The 17,041-nt window shown below is 52.5% G+C and overlaps 1 protein-coding gene across 1 annotated transcript; it reads left to right on the forward strand.

Annotated features, from left to right (window-relative positions):
* The first annotated feature begins 699 nt into the window (after nt 1–699).
* Ajuba (ajuba LIM protein) lies at nt 700–9,548 on the forward strand. Its single transcript, XM_059273646.1, has 8 exons — nt 700–2,031; nt 5,009–5,110; nt 6,665–6,732; nt 6,850–6,912; nt 7,872–8,002; nt 8,090–8,141; nt 8,857–8,925; nt 9,351–9,548. Exons 1-8 carry the CDS (start codon nt 996–998, stop codon nt 9,474–9,476), a joined length of 1,647 nt encoding a protein of 548 aa, XP_059129629.1. The 5' UTR covers nt 700–995; the 3' UTR covers nt 9,477–9,548.
* Nucleotides 9,549–17,041: the final 7,493 nt, after the last annotated feature.

Consider the following 17,041-nt stretch of genomic DNA (forward strand, 5'->3'; position numbering starts at 1 on the left):
GATCAGCCCCAATCATTTTCCTCGCTCCTTTTCACATAAGCACATAAATCTTGCATCCTCCCACTCCACCATCAAAGAACCGTGGGTCCAGAAAGTTCTTTTTAAGTGCAGTTCATCTTTTTGTCTTGCAGGCTATCAGGACCAACTTGTCCTTTCCCTGTTTTATGAATCCGTCGGTCCTTACAGCTCCCACACTTCTTGCCTGCGATTCATTACTTCTCAGAGGTATCTTTAGGAGGTCTCTGAACCTCCCAAGTATCCACTTCTCATCTTCCTCTTACGGTTATATCTCCCTGTCCTATCACTTCTGTGCCCCCTCTCTCCATCTCCCCCTCGGTCCTCTCTCTAAGAACAGTGTCACGATGTCTGTGGAGAACATGCCCCTTCTGCCCATCGGTGATGGACACATTCCACAGTGCCCCTCCGCACATTCCAACTGTAAACAAAGAGTTCCCTTTCACTCATCCCCCGAACTCTTTCCTGTTCCAACTCTTGAATTTTATGGTCGCAGCTGCCCAGTCTGCCCCTTGACCTTTCACGTCCTGCCGGCAGCCCTCCACCTCGGGGGCAGTTACCACAGTGTCCTTCCTGCGATGCAGAAAATCCTTGCGCGGACACGCCAACCCGGGGTGCACACCGCGCTCCGCCCTTCCCGGAAAGTAGATCCGGCTAGGCAGACAAAAGTTTGGAGAAGTTGGGTCGGTGCGAGTGAGAGCCAGGGGGGCGGGCCGGGCCGGCGGGCGGTGGCGCGAGCCGACGCGTGGACAGACCTGCGGAGGACGGCTGCTGCCGTGGGCCCTGCCAGCCGTGCGCGGACCCTCTCGCCGGGGCATGCTTCGGGATCGCGGGAGCCCGGCACCTGGGCCGCCCGCTGAGCCGTCGTGCGTCGCTTGCACCCCGGGAATCCGAGCCCGGGGGAACCCAAGCCCGGCCTTGGGCCGAAACGCTGCAGCGTGCCGGACGAGGAGGGGGCTGCAGGCCCCAGATCCGAGGGCATGGAGCGGTTAGGGGAGAAAGCCAGTCGCCTGCTAGAAAAGTTGAGACTCTCGGATTCCGGCAGCGCCAAGTTCGGCCGCAGAAAGGGTGAAGCGAGCCGGTCTGGGTCTGATGGGACCCCCGGAGCAGGCAAGGGGCGCCTGAGTGCGTTGGGGGGACCTAGGAAATCAGGACACCGAGGAGCTAATGGGGGACCTGGGGATGAGCCTTTGGAGCCGCCCAGGGAGCCAGGGTCCCTGGACGCCGAGCGGAACGCACGCGGCTCCTTTGAGGCGCCGCGCTTCGAAGGGTCCTTTCCTGGGGGGCCGCCGCCCACTCGAGCCTTGCCTCTACCTCCCTCGTTGCCTCCTGATTTTCGGCTGGAGACCACGGCCCCGGCCCTCAGCCCTCGCTCCAGCTTCGCCAGCAGCTCGGCCAGCGATGCGAGCAAGCCGTCGAGCCCCCGGGGCAGCCTGCTGCTGGACGGGGCGGGGGCCAGCGGAGCCGGAGGTAGCCGGCCGTGCAGCAATCGGACCAGCGGCATCAGCATGGGCTACGACCAGCGCCACGGGAGCCCGCTGCCCGCGGGGCCGTGCCTGTTCGGCCTCCCCCTGACTACTGCTCCGGCGGGCTACTCCTCTGGAGGGGTTCCGTCCGCCTACCCGGAGCTCCATGCCGCCCTCGACCGACTGTGCGCTCATCGTCCGGTGGGGTTCGGCTGCCAGGAGAGCCGCCACTCGTACCCCCCAGCCCTGGGCAGCCCTGGAGCTCTAGCCGGAGCCGTGGTGGGAACAGCGGGGCCCTTGGAGAGACGTGGGGCGCAACCCGGACGACACTCGGTGACGGGCTACGGGGACTGCGCCGCGGGGGCCCGTTACCAGGACGAGCTCACAGCATTGCTGCGCTTGACGGTGGCTACCGGTGGGCGAGAAGCCGGTGCCCGCGGGGAACCCTCGGGGATTGAGCCGTCGGGTCTGGAGGAGTCTCCTGGTCCCTTCGTCCCAGAGGCCTCCCGAGTCCGGATGCGGGAGCCAGAGGCCAGAGAAGATTACTTTGGTGAGTAGGAGAGATGAGGCTAGGGACCCGAGGGACCTGACAAGGCATGCTGTTTCCCAGCGGCCCGACGGCCCAAATCACCGGTGGCCGGGGGTTGCAGGCGGAGACCCCGGACTAGAAAAGAGGCCAGAGGGATGGAAGAGGGAGGAGGACCATAGAGCACTTGCTCGTTCCTGCCAGGTTTCTAATGGGACAGGGATACTGATTCCTGACAAATTCAACTCCTGATTTTCTCGGGAGTCCCGTATTTCTCAAGCATAGGAGCACCTCGGCTTGTCGCAGTAGGAGGCCTTGTAAGGAGGAGGCGCTGCGGGGCCGGGAGAGCATCCTCCCGCGCCCCCCTCGCGGCTGGGTTCCTGCAAGCTCCGGCGTGCCGCGCCCCCACCCGCTCCTTGCTCCGCCCGTAGGAATTCGGGGAATGCGCGGGGGGCGGGGCGGGCGGCCGCGTGCGTGCCGACTCCTGCCCTGGCGCTCCAGGTGCCGTGGGCGACGCCCGCCAGGCGGAGGGGTGCGGAGCGGGTGCTTGAGTTGGGGGGTGTTTGCCAGCTCCCGCGCAGTCGTGGCTGCTGTTGGGGAAATGGAGCCTGGGTGGTTGATCTCAACCTCCTAGACTGGAAAGCGGGGACTCAAGCCTTGCCGCGCTCTCCCCAGTCCTGGTGGTGAGGTGTGTGCCCGTGGCCTTTTAAAATTGGCCAGTACCTCCGGAAGGCAGGGCAAAGCCAATGACCACCTGGAGACCATTGCTCTTGGGTAGATAGATACCTGCTCTGTGTGACTGCCAGGTATTAACTGACTTTGAGTCCCGTCCCGCCCCCATAACTTGACCAGCATTCAGGAACAAGTAGACCTACTTTCCTGCTGTTGAGAAAACCTGGACACAGCCTCTCCAATATTCTTTTCAAAAAGTATTGGTCGGTTGTTAAAGCTAGGCGGTGGGGTGTTAATCAAACCCCACAGATATTACTTAATTATATAAAGCAGTTACGATTTAAATGTGGAGGACACTCCCACTAACTCTGGGGCTCTTGGTTTTCCAAGTTACCCCCCCCCCCCCGTTTCCTACCATGTTCCTCCCTGTCCCCGTCCCCCGTCCCCCCTGCCCCCCCATGGCTAGAAATAGGAATAGAGAGAAGGATAATTGGGAAGAAGTTCAAAGGTAATACCGTGGTAGGCAGGAAGGGACTGAGATTTCAATACGTAAACACACACATTTTTTTCACCTATTCGGGAAGGGGGGGTGGGGGTGTCGCAGAACAGATGATCTAAATCTCTTTGATCAAGGGAAACCGTGGCCGGGCCCATTTAACAATTTCCTTTTGAGGCCCACGAGAGACCTGGGAAGAGAAGTAGTCTCACTGGCTAAACCATCAGAGCCCAAAGAAAGGAACTCAGAAAGTACAATGAAGTAGCAGGGAGACGCTAGGTGTGCGACGTTCTGTGAGCGGAGGGAGGCAAGCATGCCCGAGCATCTTCCTCTTTCCACGGTGTCCGTGGCTCCGACCGGACCCCCTGGCATGGCAATCTTGGGCAAATTTCTCTGGTCATGAGGAAGGAGAACACCCTTTGAACTCAGAAATGAGGCCAGGTTGCCTCTCACAGACCCCCTACAGCAGACTCTGACCCAGTGCTAGCCTGATGGCCTGGTGGTGCCTTTTACTGCTGTCTCTAGTTAGGGGCCCTCTTCCTTGGCTTCAGCTCTGCCCAGCTGCCAGAGGGTGGGAACAGGACAGGCCCGGGCCCATCAGATGCCGCAGCTGCTGCACCAGCTCCCAAAGCCCCTGGGCAAAGACTGGGATGGGCCCTAACAGGCAGGGAGCGTGGCAGTGTGCCGAGGGGGGAAGGTGGGGCAGGCCCGTTGGGATCTGCTCCCCAAAGACAGGTCTTAGCCCTCAGTCATGGGCCTGGAATTGGGGAGTGGAGGAAAGGATGAACACACCCAGGAAAGGCTGGTTCCAGAACCAGGTGTAGGTATGTTAGTGGCGAGTGCCAGGGAAGAGCAGCTAAGCCCTGGTTCACGTGGCAGGAAGGCCATGCTATGGTCTGCTACCCCCCCCCCCCCAAGATCCTATACACTCCTGGCCCCTGAAGCCCCAACCATGTTCTCAGCAGTGACTTCCCTAGAGAAGTGTTCACAGGGCCCATCTGCACAGAAGACCCTCTGCTGGGCCAGATCGAATTTTATGGCGGGGTGAAAACTGAAGTCCCAGAGTGGTCCTGGGTTGCTTCCTTTACGAAGTTTTTACAGGTGCTGCTGAGCCCCTGCGTACCGGCATCTCCATCTCCCACCACTTCCTGCCCACTTGTCCCAAAAGAAAGCATCTTGAACTTAACAGTTTTTTTTTTTTTAATTGGGTTCTGTGCCAAGCACCAAATAGGTGTTAAGAGAATATCCATTAATTGAGAAGAATGGATCTGCCTAGTCAAGATATGGCTGCACCCTGTTTTCTTTCTTTCTTTCTTTTTTTTGTTTTTTCGAGACGGAGGTTTCTCTGTGTAGCTTTGCGCCTTTCCTGGATCTCGCTCTGTAGACTAGGCTGGCTTCGAACTCACCAAGATCCGCCTGGCTCTGCCTCCCGAGCGTGGGCCACCACCACCCAGCCCCCCCCCCCCCCTTTTTTTTTTTTGAGGCAGGGTCCCATAGCTTCAACTTAGGCTTCAACTGTTGTGTAGCCAAGGTGACCTTGAGCTCCGGATCCCCTTGCCTCTACCTGACTGCTGGATTCCAGCATGCACCATCACATCCATTTCCTCGGGGCCAGGGGTGGAACCCGGGGCTTTACACACGGCGGGGCAAGCATTCTACAGGTTGAGCTTGCACCTCCACCCACTGCCTCCCGTTTCTAGTTACCCTCAGACACTGAGGGGACGGTGTCCTTCGGCATGGCGTCAGTCAGGCACGTTAGAGAGAGCTTGGGGATTCCCGGGTTCGAGCCGGGGAAGTGGGGCGTGACACTGACCAGCTCTCTTCTTCTCTCAGGCACCTGTATCAAGTGTAACAAAGGGATCTACGGGCAGAGCAATGCCTGCCAGGCCCTGGACAGCCTCTACCACACCCAATGCTTTGTCTGCTGCTCCTGTGGTGAGTCCACCTGCTACAGAAGCCCCCCTTCCCCATCACCCCCTCCCCCCACCAGCCGAAGGCTTTCGTGGAAAGGGGCACCTGTCAGGACCCGTAGCTACCCTGGCTACCCTGTCTCTCGTCCGTGCCTGTCTGAATGCTACCTGCCTTTCCCTCTCCGTGCTGGGTCCGCTGAGTTCTCTAGTCTTCCAAACTCCTTGCTCTTCTCTGGCCCTCCCTTTTTCTTGTGCCTCCCCGCTGGCCCAGCCTTGGGCTCCCGCCCCACCTCTTCTTGGTGAGGTTTGGTCTTGGGCAGCAGAGTTGCCTGGGGCGACAGTGAAAGACTGGAATGTGGGAAGGGCGGGTGTGTGTGGGGGGAATGGGGAGCTGGGGGGTGGGCAGGGAGGGGGGTTTTCTCTTGGCTGGTCAGAGTTCAGCCACCTCACTAGAGTGGAGGCCACCACCAGGCCATGCCAAGCTGATGACATCACACTCCAGGAATGTCTGCTGCTGCTGTTGGCTCGGGAGGCCCTCTGTGGGGGTGCTCCCCCACCACACCCTCCCTCACCTCTCATTATCCGTTTACCACTGCTTACCCGTTCTGATTCTTTGGCTAACCCTGTAATCTCCTATCTCGGCCTGTCTGACTCCAGCACTCAGCTTTTCTCTTCCTCCCCCAGCTTCTGCCTGCACCTCTCTGGGCTGATCTGGCTGTCCTTTACATTGGGTCTCTTCCGGGTATGTCCTGTCCTTTTCTCTCCCAAGTCATGTAAGTGAGCTTTTCTGGAGAACCCCCTCCCCCTCCCCAACCCTCCCCCCCCAACAGAGCTGGAAGTGGATTCAATGGGAAACTTGCCCATTCTTCACCCCCCGCTCTCTCGCCTTGCTTATCCGTGACCACTTACACCTTATGGAGTGAGTAGCTTTGCGGGTGTTGGTCTAAAGGGGAACAAACTGCCCGTGTAGACCTGAGGAAGAATCGCAGGCTGCCTCTGACCCCGAAGACGCTTGCATTCCTCCGAGCTCCCATACAAAGCAGTAACTCCAAGATGTCCTGACCACCATAGATAGGGCTGTGGCAGGAAGGAGTTAGACGTGAGGCGGATACCTACTGAAGCAAAGACCCCTAGGTTAGAAGGTCCCGGAGCGCAAGGCCCAGGACCAGTGAATACTCCCTGCAAATCAAGTAACACCGGGTCCGTGCTGCTTACCAGGCACACCAGCCTACCTGACCTTGGCTCTCTCTGGTGGCTCCCCAGGCACGGAAGCGGTCTGGGTGGCAGACAGCTATGGAGCTAGGGGAGCAGGGGACAGAAAAGTTGTTTGTCTGTAATGAGGCCAAAGCCAGTTGGAATTGTATCATGAGATTTTTATGTATATCGCCTGCCTCAGTCTCCACATGCATGTGGTGTTTTTGTTTGGGAAGGAAGACTAGAGAGCAGTTAGGAGGGAAAGCTTTAAGGTCCAGGTCCAACTGTGCTGTGCAGCATTGGGGAGCAGGGCCCAGAGGAAGGAGGAAAAGCCCTGTGTGTGGGCTCTAAAGATAGGCTCCAGCCCCTTCTCTGCTGCTTCTAGGACGAACTTTGCGCTGCAAGGCTTTCTACAATGTCAACGGCTCTGTCTACTGTGAGGAAGATTACCTGGTGAGCGAGCAGGGGCTGAGAGTTAGCTCTGACACGGGACACTCTTTGGTGGCCGGTCGGGTTGGGTTCCATTGTTATCTCCAGCTTGGTGAAGACCTCCTTTCGTCCCTTCTCTAGTTTTCAGGGTTTCAGGAGGCAGCTGAGAAGTGCTGTGTCTGTGGCCACTTGATTTTAGAGAAGGTAAGCAGTGCGCCCTCAGCTGGGACCTGGAAGTGAGGGGGACCTGGTGGCTTCGGAAACATACGAGAAGGCGGCCCAGGCTCCTCCCCAGAGCGGCCCCACATTGCCTACCCCGCTGCCTGTGAGAGCAAATTTGTGACCCTAGTCTCACCCTGTGGGGCTTCTGGGATCTGTCCCCTCCCTGACTGCAACATAGCCTGCCCTCCAGCCTGAGCTGGAGCTGGGTGGACGTGCTTCCTTTTCTGATACTGGTTGGAAACAGTTGGAACTCAGTTTTCTGCATAAAAAGGAGGAATTGGAGCTGGGCTTGGTGGTACATACCTTTAATCCCAGCAGAGGCAGGTGACTCTCTGTAGTTCGAGGCTAGCCTGGTCTACAGAGTGGGTTCCGGTGTCTTAAAAAACAAACAAAAAAAAAAAGAATGAAAAAATTAGATTGGTGAAACTTAACTATGGCCGTCTAGTAGATACCTGGGAAGGACTGGAAAATAAATAAATAAAAATTCTGGCACCCACCTCGAGTTGTAATAAAAAATTAGGTGTGGCCTGAGGCTGTGGTTGTATTAGTCGAGCGAATGCCTTACATGACCAGCCCTGGGTTCCATCCTCAGTACCGTACGCACCAGGCATGATGGTGCATGCATACCTGTTATTTCAGTTCTCTGGAAGTGAGGCAAGAGGATCTGGAGTTCAAGGTCAATCTCAACTATTTTTAAGGCCAGTCTAAGATACCTTTGACCCTGTCTCCAAGAAATAACAACAAAAATCCACAGGCCTGGAAATTTCTGAGACCTTTTTCAGGGTTTTGGTTGTTTTGTTTTGTTTTCCTCTATTTTAAGCCGCCTTGGTCCACTCAAATTCTGTAGCATTCTTCTAGGACAGGAGGGGGTTGGAAAGGAACATAATGGGTAGCTGGAGCAGACTGAACGGAGACTGATCTCCTCCCACCCCGCAAGCCAGATCCTACAGGCCATGGGGAAATCCTACCACCCAGGCTGCTTCCGATGCGTCGTTTGTAACAAGTGCCTGGACGGCGTCCCCTTCACCGTGGACTTCTCCAACCAGGTGTACTGTGTCACTGATTACCACAAGTGAGTCTAACCCGGGGGTGGCGGGAGATACGGGACTGGGCCCAGGGACCCCTCAGCCTCAGCTTATCACCGTCTTCTCTCTTCCAGAAACTACGCCCCCAAATGTGCAGCCTGTGGCCAGCCCATCCTCCCATCAGAGGTCAGTGTGTCTGAGTTCCTGCCAGGGCAGCCAGCACTGTTGCCCCTTGGGAGGAGACGGGGACATGCAGCCTGGCCTCCCTTGGGAAGTGGTACTTCTGAGGAATGCACATTCTTGAAGATTTCCCGTGTGACTCTGCTCTTGGGGTCACCGCCCTGACCCCAAACTTCCGGACCTAGACACGTCTGATAGTCTTGCTGGGCCCAGGCTCCATATCTTCTGTCCCTGTCCAGAGAACAAGGCTCTCAAGGTCACCAGATACAGGGACTGGAAAAGGGTGAAACTGTTCCTTAAGCTGGTAAAAAACGGGGTCAGAGATTATTTAAGCTGTGTATGGAGAGGGTGTGCTCGGAGAAAAGCCAAAAACCTCTTTCTTGGCCTGACCTGTGCTCAGCCATGTCTTTTTCCCCACCCCTCCCCACTTCCCTGCCTCTCCACACGTGTGGGTAGCAGGTAAGGCCGAGCACCTCTATGGAGGGAGAGCTGCATGGCGCTGTCCTGGAGCAGTGCTGTGGGGAGGGATAGCATTTTTGGTAGGAGTTGCTAAAACATCTCAAAGCTACATGGGATTGCATCTAACTGCAGAGAGGCCTTTGTACGATCTGCCTGTTGGAGCGGGGGTGGGGTGGGGTGGGGTTTCTGTGGCTGGGATGACGACTTTGAGGGACACTGTGCTGCACTCACCCCCACCCCCACGGGGCTCTACGTGTTTCAGGGTTGTGAGGACATTGTGAGGGTGATATCCATGGACCGTGATTATCACTTTGAGTGCTACCACTGTGAGGTAAGTGTTGGATTTGGGGCTGATGGAGGAAAATTGGAGTTAGGGAGGGGGAGTCAGTCTTGGGAATAACTGGGCGTCTGTGGAAGTGATGCAGGACACCGAGAACTAGGACACTGTTGTGACCTGTGTCCAGCCTCCTTTGTCCTCCAGCTACTCTTCCTGGTTCTAGTTGTTGGGATCTCTTTTGAAGGTGGCTTCCCCAGCATGGACTCACTGCTGGAGATGGGGCTTGTGTCATTATTTCTGCAACAGCAGCGACACCTGGTGTCCAGCTGAAGTGTCTCTGGGGTCTTCACCCTGCCTCCCGGGTCCCCATTCTTCCTACTCATTGGCTAGTCTGCTCCTGAGCAGGGCAGACTCCCCCAAGATGGCCTCGGTGTGCAGGGAGCCCCGAGCTGCTGTGAATTCGTTGCCTTCTTCTTTAGGACTGCCGCATGCAGCTGAGCGACGAGGAAGGCTGCTGCTGCTTCCCTCTCGATGGACATCTGCTCTGCCATGGCTGTCACATGCAGCGACTCAGTGCCCGACAGCCCCCCACCAACTATATCTGAGCTGTCCTTGCTGCTGCCGCTGCCGCCATCACCCCTGTGGAGAAGTTCTCTGGCTAGCCGAGGCGAGGAATGCACTCCTGCACGCCGCAGTCCTTGTGAAGAGTTCTCTGGGGAGGCCCCAAAGGCCAGAGACCCAAAGATCCTAACATTCCAAATAGGCTGTGGAGGAGGGACCTTCTGTTTGCCAGGAGGGTTGACTGGCCTTGCTCGTGTTCAGCCTGTGCCTCGGAGCACGCACGGGCAGGTTTCAGTACTTTCTGAACATCGATTCTGATGTATATTTCCAGTGTATGTTTCTGTATTAGTCGAGCAGTGTGCTAGTGCTGGATCACACGAGAGGGCCTCACAGAAACCACCCCCAGTCTGTTGTACTCTACACACGGGGTCAGCCAGGCCTTTCCCACAGTGTCCTATCTTGGTCTGCATGGAGGGCTGGAAGCCCTGGACTTAATGACATGAGTCATTTCTTGGCTGTCTCCCTAAGGACTAGAGAGCTCCCCCATCTGTCTGCTGGGATGGGGACCAGCTCTGGGGGGTCCTGCTGCCTGTGTTGCCTGTTTCTCAGGGACCTGGGGAGGCTGAGTGGGGCCTGTCCTTGGTTGCTGTTTTACTTAGCTGGGGGGACGTCATGAGCAGGTCTCTGGGTGTGAAACTTTCTGGGTGGGATGTCCAGGAAGCTTCAGGCTAGCCCCGCTCCCGGGTTGAAGTGCACTGAGCCCTCTAGCCCAGCCTGTGTGGATACATGTGTGTCCGTGTGCGCCTGTGCCCCTCCCTCTGACTCCTTTTTTTCTCAGGTGACTTTTACACTTAGTTCCCTAGCAGTAGCTTATCATTTGAGACCCACCTCATAAAGGGATCCTGCCTTGGATCTGCTACAGCCCCACAACTCAAGGCTTTGTGGAAGCCGGAGAGAACAAAATGGTTTGACTTGGTTCTAGTCCGCTTGGCTGAAACTTGAATTCACCCAAAGCCGGATGTCTTAAAAGTCAGTTCACTCGCTGGCTGGACGTTCAGTGCATTTGATGAGCAGGTTGACAAGAGCTCCATCCCCTTGTGAGTGTTTTCCTAGCCGCCTAAATGTTCTGTTCTTTTCACTACACTGAGCATTCAGTGGTTTCTGCCTGTTCATCAAGAGTACTTCAGAGTTATTAGCAACCTACATTTCTCAACTTTGTGGCACTTTGTAAGTGATAAGATTGTTCCCTGCCTTTATGAGTATCTTTTCCTACATGATCTATTTCTTGGACACTTAAAAAACAAAGTTTAAATTCTAGCAATAAATAACAATTGGTACAGATATTTTGTGAGTGTATTGTGTTTCTTACTTCGATATTTGTTATAAGTTCATTTGTAAGTATGCCTTGAAAATTTAATGGAACTCCACATGGTTTTGGTGCATTGGTCTGACTTCCACATCTGTATTGTTAAAATGTAGTTGTACCATAAACAAGTGAGTCTGGAAATGATGGACTCCTGAGGAAGGAAGACCCACTTTGGGGGGCGATTCTAGGATCAAGGATCACTGTGCCAGCCATTCTGGGAATTACTGGACAGGGTCTCCAAGTGAGGAAGAGAACAGATACATACAGTTGGGGAAATATATTTTTGGAGAAACGTTCTGAAATTTGGATTGCTCGCTTTTCAGCTGAGACTTCCGAACTATTACTGAATGAGTAACTACAAGGGTCCTGTGAGCGGGACATTTTCCCACTGGGCTGGGGAAAGAGGCAAGCTTGTATAGCTGTACACTCAGCCTCTTGGTCCTGAATTGAGGAAACGCATCCAACTCTACTTTGGGCTTTTCTCCATTCCCACCCGTGGGCTCCTTCCCATCTAGGTCTGCGCCAATACTGCCTGGGGCTCCCCAAAACTATTCTTGCCAGGGGGACAGGCTGCAGCAGGGGAGCAACCAGCTAGCCTGCGTCAACATGGAGTCCCCATATGCCCTTTTTACTAGAAGATTGCCTCTCTCAATACTTGTCTTTGCTGCTTGCAGTTGCTGGTGACTGGTGGGATGGCGTCATGGGTACAGCAATAGGGAGACTCTTTGGCTAACTTGGACACTCCATATTTACTAACATACTAGTACTGAGATGGAGAAAGGGGAAGAACAGTAAGGATCTCTCTGTGAGATGAAAGTTGCAAGGTAAGGGTCAGGCTTTGGCAGCTGATCTGAGCTCTTTGCTCTGGATAGCTCTGGTCACCAAGAACCCAACAAGGTTAAGACGGGGACCAGCGAGGTGGTTCAGCAGGTAAAGGCACTTGGCTGCCAAGCCTGATAACCTAAGTTCAACCCCCAGAACCCATCTGGTAGAAGGAGAGACCCAACTCCCACGAGTTGACTTCTGGTCCCCCTGGAGTGTGGCCTACGTACACAGAATAAAAATGATGTAAAAAGAATGAGAGTAAGATGGACTGGACCCATGGGCTAGAATCTGTAGTTCCAGCATTCAGGAAGTAGATACAGGAGAGCCTGGAGAGATGGCTCAGCAGTTAATAGTACTTGCTGCTCTTACACAGGACCCAGGTTCTATTCCCAGCACCCACATCACAGCTTAGAACCTTTTGTAAGTAACTCCAGTTCCAGGAGCTCCGATGCCTTCTGACGTCCTCTGGTACCAGGAATGAATGTGGTGCATAGACACGTGTAGAGAAAACACTCATATACATAAGAATAAATATTTTTTAAAATTCTGGCATCTAACATAGTGGCATGTACCTAGTTCTAGCACAAGTTGGGGGGGGCTGAGATAAAATCAAAAGTTTTGAGGCTAACCTGGGCTAAAGGGTGATGGCTCAATGGAACAGTATTTGCCTAGCATATGCCCCATCACTAATGGATGGAGTTGAGCACAGGGGGAAGTGAGTTCAAATGGTTTTCCTTGCCTTTTTCTTGTATAGAGTCTTGACTTCTGCCTCCCGGCGCTCTTGAAGCCAGGAAAAGTGGAAAGATTACACTTACAGCCAGGCCACTTCAGGAGATAGTAAGCTGTTTCCAAGTACGTAAGCCTGTTGCATGCAGTCCTTCAGACTGTACCTTTAAGCAAAAAGAAAGCAGCTGGGGGTGATGGCCCAGCACTTGGGAGTAGAAGCAGATGGGGCTCTCTGAATTCTCGGTCAGCCTGGTCTACAGAGCAAGTTACAGGGCAGCCCAGGCTCCTCCGTAGGAAGACCCTGCCAAACAAAACAAAAACAACAACAAACCAAAGCAAGAAAACACAAGCGCTGGAATGAAAAAGATGGAGAAAATAAAGGTTAGCCAAACATTTTGTTCAAAACTCAATAAACCTTTCGAGAGTCTTTAATTTTGTTTAACTTTATGAATGTTTTGCCTGGGTGTAAGTGCACCCCATGTACCTGGTGCTCTCAGGTAACAGAAGAGGAAGTTAGCAGGTCCTCTGGCACTGGAGTTAAACACGGTTGTGAGCTGCTATGCAGGTGCTGAGAATCCAACTTGCGTCCCCTGAAAAAGCAGCTAGCACCCTTAACTGCTGGGCCACTTCTCTAGCCCTTGTTTGAAATGCGTGCGTGCGTGTGTGTGTGTGTGTGTGTGTGTGTGTGTGTGTGTGTGGTGTGTATTGGTGCCCAAAAAGGCCAAAAGAGGGTGTCAGATAGCCAGGAGCTGGAGTTGCATGCAGTTGTAAGCCACCTGATGTTAGTGCTGGGAACTGAACTCAGGTCCTCCGTAGGGGCAATAAGCATTCTTCCCTCCTGAGCCATCATCTCTCCAGTACTGGAAAACATTTCTTTTTTTCCACCCTGTTTTTGAAGCACCCATACCTGAAAGCTGACCTGACTCAGCTCAGTGGCCTTGTGATGAGGCTCCATAAGAGTCTAATCAACCTCAGTCCTATGGTCCTGTCTGTCCCCTCTGACTTTGCTGATTGGGTCTCAGCTATGCCATAAAGGGATCCTAGGAAATCCACTGTCAGTCCCAGTTATAAAGGAGTTAAGTCTTGACCTTGAAAATAAGAGCAGATTGCTGGGCTGGGCACGCCTTAATTCAGTGCTCAGAATAAAGGCCGGGAGGTCTTAAAATTGAGGCCAGCCTGGACTACACAGAGAGAACTTGTTTCTATTTTTCAAAAAATACTTACTGATTTTACTATTTTGTGTGTATGTGTATGCACCTCATGCATGCCTGGTGTCAGCTGAGGCCAGAAGAGGGCATCAGATCCCCGGGAACGGGAGTTACAGATGGTTGTGAGCCACCATGTGGGTGCTGGGAATTGAACCTGGGTCCCCTGAAAGAGCAACAAAAGCTTTTAACTGTTGAGCCAACTCTCCAGATTCCAGACCTTGTTTCTAAAGTGAGATACCAGCCTCTGGTGACTGTCTACTGTCCCAAGTGGACTGGTCTCATCTGTACAGTTTAGGCCACTCTCCCACTAACCCAGGCTGACCTGGAAGTTGTAGCAATCTCTGATTTGGTTTCTCAGGTGCCGGGATTACAAACGTGTGCGCACATTCATCTTGGCAAATTCTCTTATTTTTTTTAAATATATTATTTTTTTAATTAAAAATTACATTCAGGTGTTTTGCCTGTACGTATGTCTGTGCACCGTGTACGTGCAGTGTCCATGGAAGCCGGAAGAGGGCATCCGATCTCCTGGAGCTGGAGTTACAGAGGGTTGCGAGCTGCCATGTGGGTGTTTGTTGTGTGACAAAACTTTTCCTGGGAAGACGTGATACATACACATCTATTCAGCCCAGATAGGAAACCCACAACAGACCAAGGTACCAATATCACCAAAGTCCAACTTGGTCAAGCGGAAGTTTTATTAGGGTTACTTGCTAGCATTCAAGTGAGGCGTTACTTACAGAAATGACTCCAAGACAGCTGCATCACCAAGGTCCACCCCAGCAGGGGTGACAGCTCACAAAAGCAGGAAACCCGGACACACTGCACAGCCTGCAGGCAGCTCACTGGTGAGAGCGTCCTTTCCAAGTGACTCTGGTCTACACCTCTTCCCGCAGCTCAGCTGGTTTCTGCTTCTTCCAGGCTGTGGACTGGTCTCAGGGTCTTCTTTGCAGCTCCAACTGCCTGAAATCTTTTTTGTCGTTCAGTCTCCCTTCATCGGAGAGAGACTCAGCTTTCCTGGTTTACTCTTGCAGGGAGGGGTCTAGTGAATCTGGTTAGTTTCAGGTACTTCCTGAAGATCTTTTGAGTTGTTTACCTTCCTAAGCTTTAAGAGCTTCCTGCAGAATGGAATGTTTTATCTTGGAGGAAATTATTATATAACTGTGCTTGGAATTGAATCCAAATCCAGATCCTTTCTGCATAAACTGCCACTCTCCAGGCCCTCCTGATTTTTTTTCTTTTTCCTTTTCTTTTCTTTCTTTCTTTTTTTTTTTTTTAGACAAGGTATACTGACTAGTTTTGTGTGTCAACTTGACACAAGCCAGAGTCATCAGAGAGGAAGGAGCCTCAGTTGAGGAGATGCCTCCATGAGATCCAGCTGTAAGGCATTTTCTCCTTTAGTGATTAATGGGGGAGGGCCCAGCCCATTATGGATGGTGCCTCCCCTGGGTTGGTGGTCCTGGGTTCTGCCTGTCTCTGTTTATCAGGATTAAAGGTGTGCTCCACCATGCCTGGTTCTATTTAAAAAAATTTTTTTTTACGATTATTTATTTTATGGGGGAGGGGCATGTACCTGCTACCACCTGTGTGTGGAGGTCAGAGGCCCACCCTCTGGAGTTGGTTCTGTCTTCCACCATGTGGGGCCCAGGGATTGAATTCAGGTCATCAGGTAAAGAGCCTTTACCCACTGAGCTATTTTGCTAGTCCAGCAAATTCCTTTTACTGTGTATTGAATATTATTTTGCCACCAGCAAAAAGGAAGAGCACTGGTTAGCTTTAATAGGTGAGGGCCAAATAGGGCATGATTTTAGAGAATACAGTCTCCTTCCTTCTAGAATGAGGACATAGAGGAGCCGGGAAGATGGTGCACTGGGTTCTTAAGAGCACCTGCTCTGTGTAAGCATGAGGATCTGAGTTCTAATCCCTGACATCCAGGTGAAATGCTAGGCATGGTTGTGTGCACTGTACCCCAAGCATGGTGGAGACAGCCTGTTGTGTCTTGAGGATGGCTGGCCAGTCAGCCTACACCAAGCACCTTCAGTGAGAGACCCTGTCTCCATTGGTTAAGACCAAGTGATCAAGATGCTCCGTGACCCGGTCTAGCCTTGTGTGTGTATGGAACATACTCTTGTACATGTATCACATACACAGATACACACATATATACACATCACATACATACATCATACACATATACATATACATCTATCATACACATATAACATACACCATACACATACCCAAACACGCACATCCATCATACACACCAGAAGCAAAAATAGCATCTCTTGGTAATGTGACTCACCCAGGGTCACACAGCTTGATGACGTGTTATGACTCCTGAAGATGAATGAAGGACCTTTCACCTCTTCCCATTACCCCTTACCATAGTGACACCATCACAGGTAAATGACACAGGCTTACTCATTGTGAGAAAAGCACTTTGAAATGACGATTTGGGGAGACTGAGGGACACAAGCAACAGAAATTAAAACTGTTCTGGTTTGTGTTTGTTATGTTGTTAATTAGAACTAACTGTGGCCAAAGTGCCCTCAGAAGCACTTTCGAGCAAAACAAAAGAATGCTCTGGAAGAGGGTTCCTCCCCTTGAAGGGCACAGTCTAGCCAGGGAGACAAACACACACATAAAATGGCTTGAGATTATAAGCAACTTGTCAAGGAGAGTGTAAAGTAATTGATGGTTATGAATAAAAGACCTCATATCCCACGGTACAGAGTGCTGATGAGTGAGGCTGTACAGCTTGACTGCAGATCAGGAAGTGCCAGCCCACAGTAGAAATTCTGTTGCTAAGTGCAGAGTCTATGTATAGAGAGGTCTATTGTTATTATTGATGCTGGGAATTGAACCCAAGGCCTTGTGCATACTAGTACGAACTCAATCAGCCAGACTATCCGGTGTTAGGGGACAGTGGTTCTGGAACCTAGTCCAAAGCCATCCTAAAGACACACTCTACCAATTAAGCTAACCTCTCTTGCCTTTCTCTGTCTGTCTTTTCTTTCTCCCTCTCTAAGACATTTTCTCTGTGTAGCCCTGGCTGTCCTGGAACTCACTCTGTAAACCAGGTTGGCCGCTCTAACTCAGGAATCTCCTGCCTCTGCCTCCTGAGTGCTGGGATTTTGTGCCACAATCACCCCAACCAGACTTTTCTTTCTAACTTTATATTTTGAAACAGGATCTCAGTGAATTGCCAAGCAGCCCTTCATCTTATGATCCTCCTGTCTCAGTTTTTTAAGTAGCTGAGATTTCAGGATGGCATCATCAGGACAGGATGTTGTCATTCTGTCTCTCAAATTTTTTTCTTAAGTTTTATTATTATTAGTTTGTTGTTGTTGTTGATGTTGTTGAGATAGGGTTTCTCTGTGTGACAGTTCTAGCTGTCCTAGCCTCAGACTCACAGAGATCCACCTACCTCTGACTCCTGAGTGCTGGGATTAAAGATGTGCGCCACCACTGCCCGCCAGTT

Source organism: Peromyscus eremicus, chromosome 9 (assembly GCF_949786415.1).
Source record: "Peromyscus eremicus chromosome 9, PerEre_H2_v1, whole genome shotgun sequence".
Taxonomy (NCBI): domain Eukaryota; kingdom Metazoa; phylum Chordata; class Mammalia; order Rodentia; family Cricetidae; genus Peromyscus; species Peromyscus eremicus.

What these genes read in the sequence shown, in the direction of transcription:
- Ajuba (XM_059273646.1), top strand. Translation starts at nt 996, where the DNA reads ATGGAGCGGTTAGGGGAGAAAGCCAGTCGCCTGCTAGAAAAGTTGAGA. An exon ending in TGTGTCACTGATTACCACAA is followed by an intron (nt 8,003 to 8,089) that starts GTGAGTCTAACC and finishes TCTCTCTTCCAG; the next exon opens with AAACTACGCCCCCAAATGTG. An exon ending in AGCCCATCCTCCCATCAGAG is followed by an intron (nt 8,142 to 8,856) that starts GTCAGTGTGTCT and finishes TACGTGTTTCAG; the next exon opens with GGTTGTGAGGACATTGTGAG.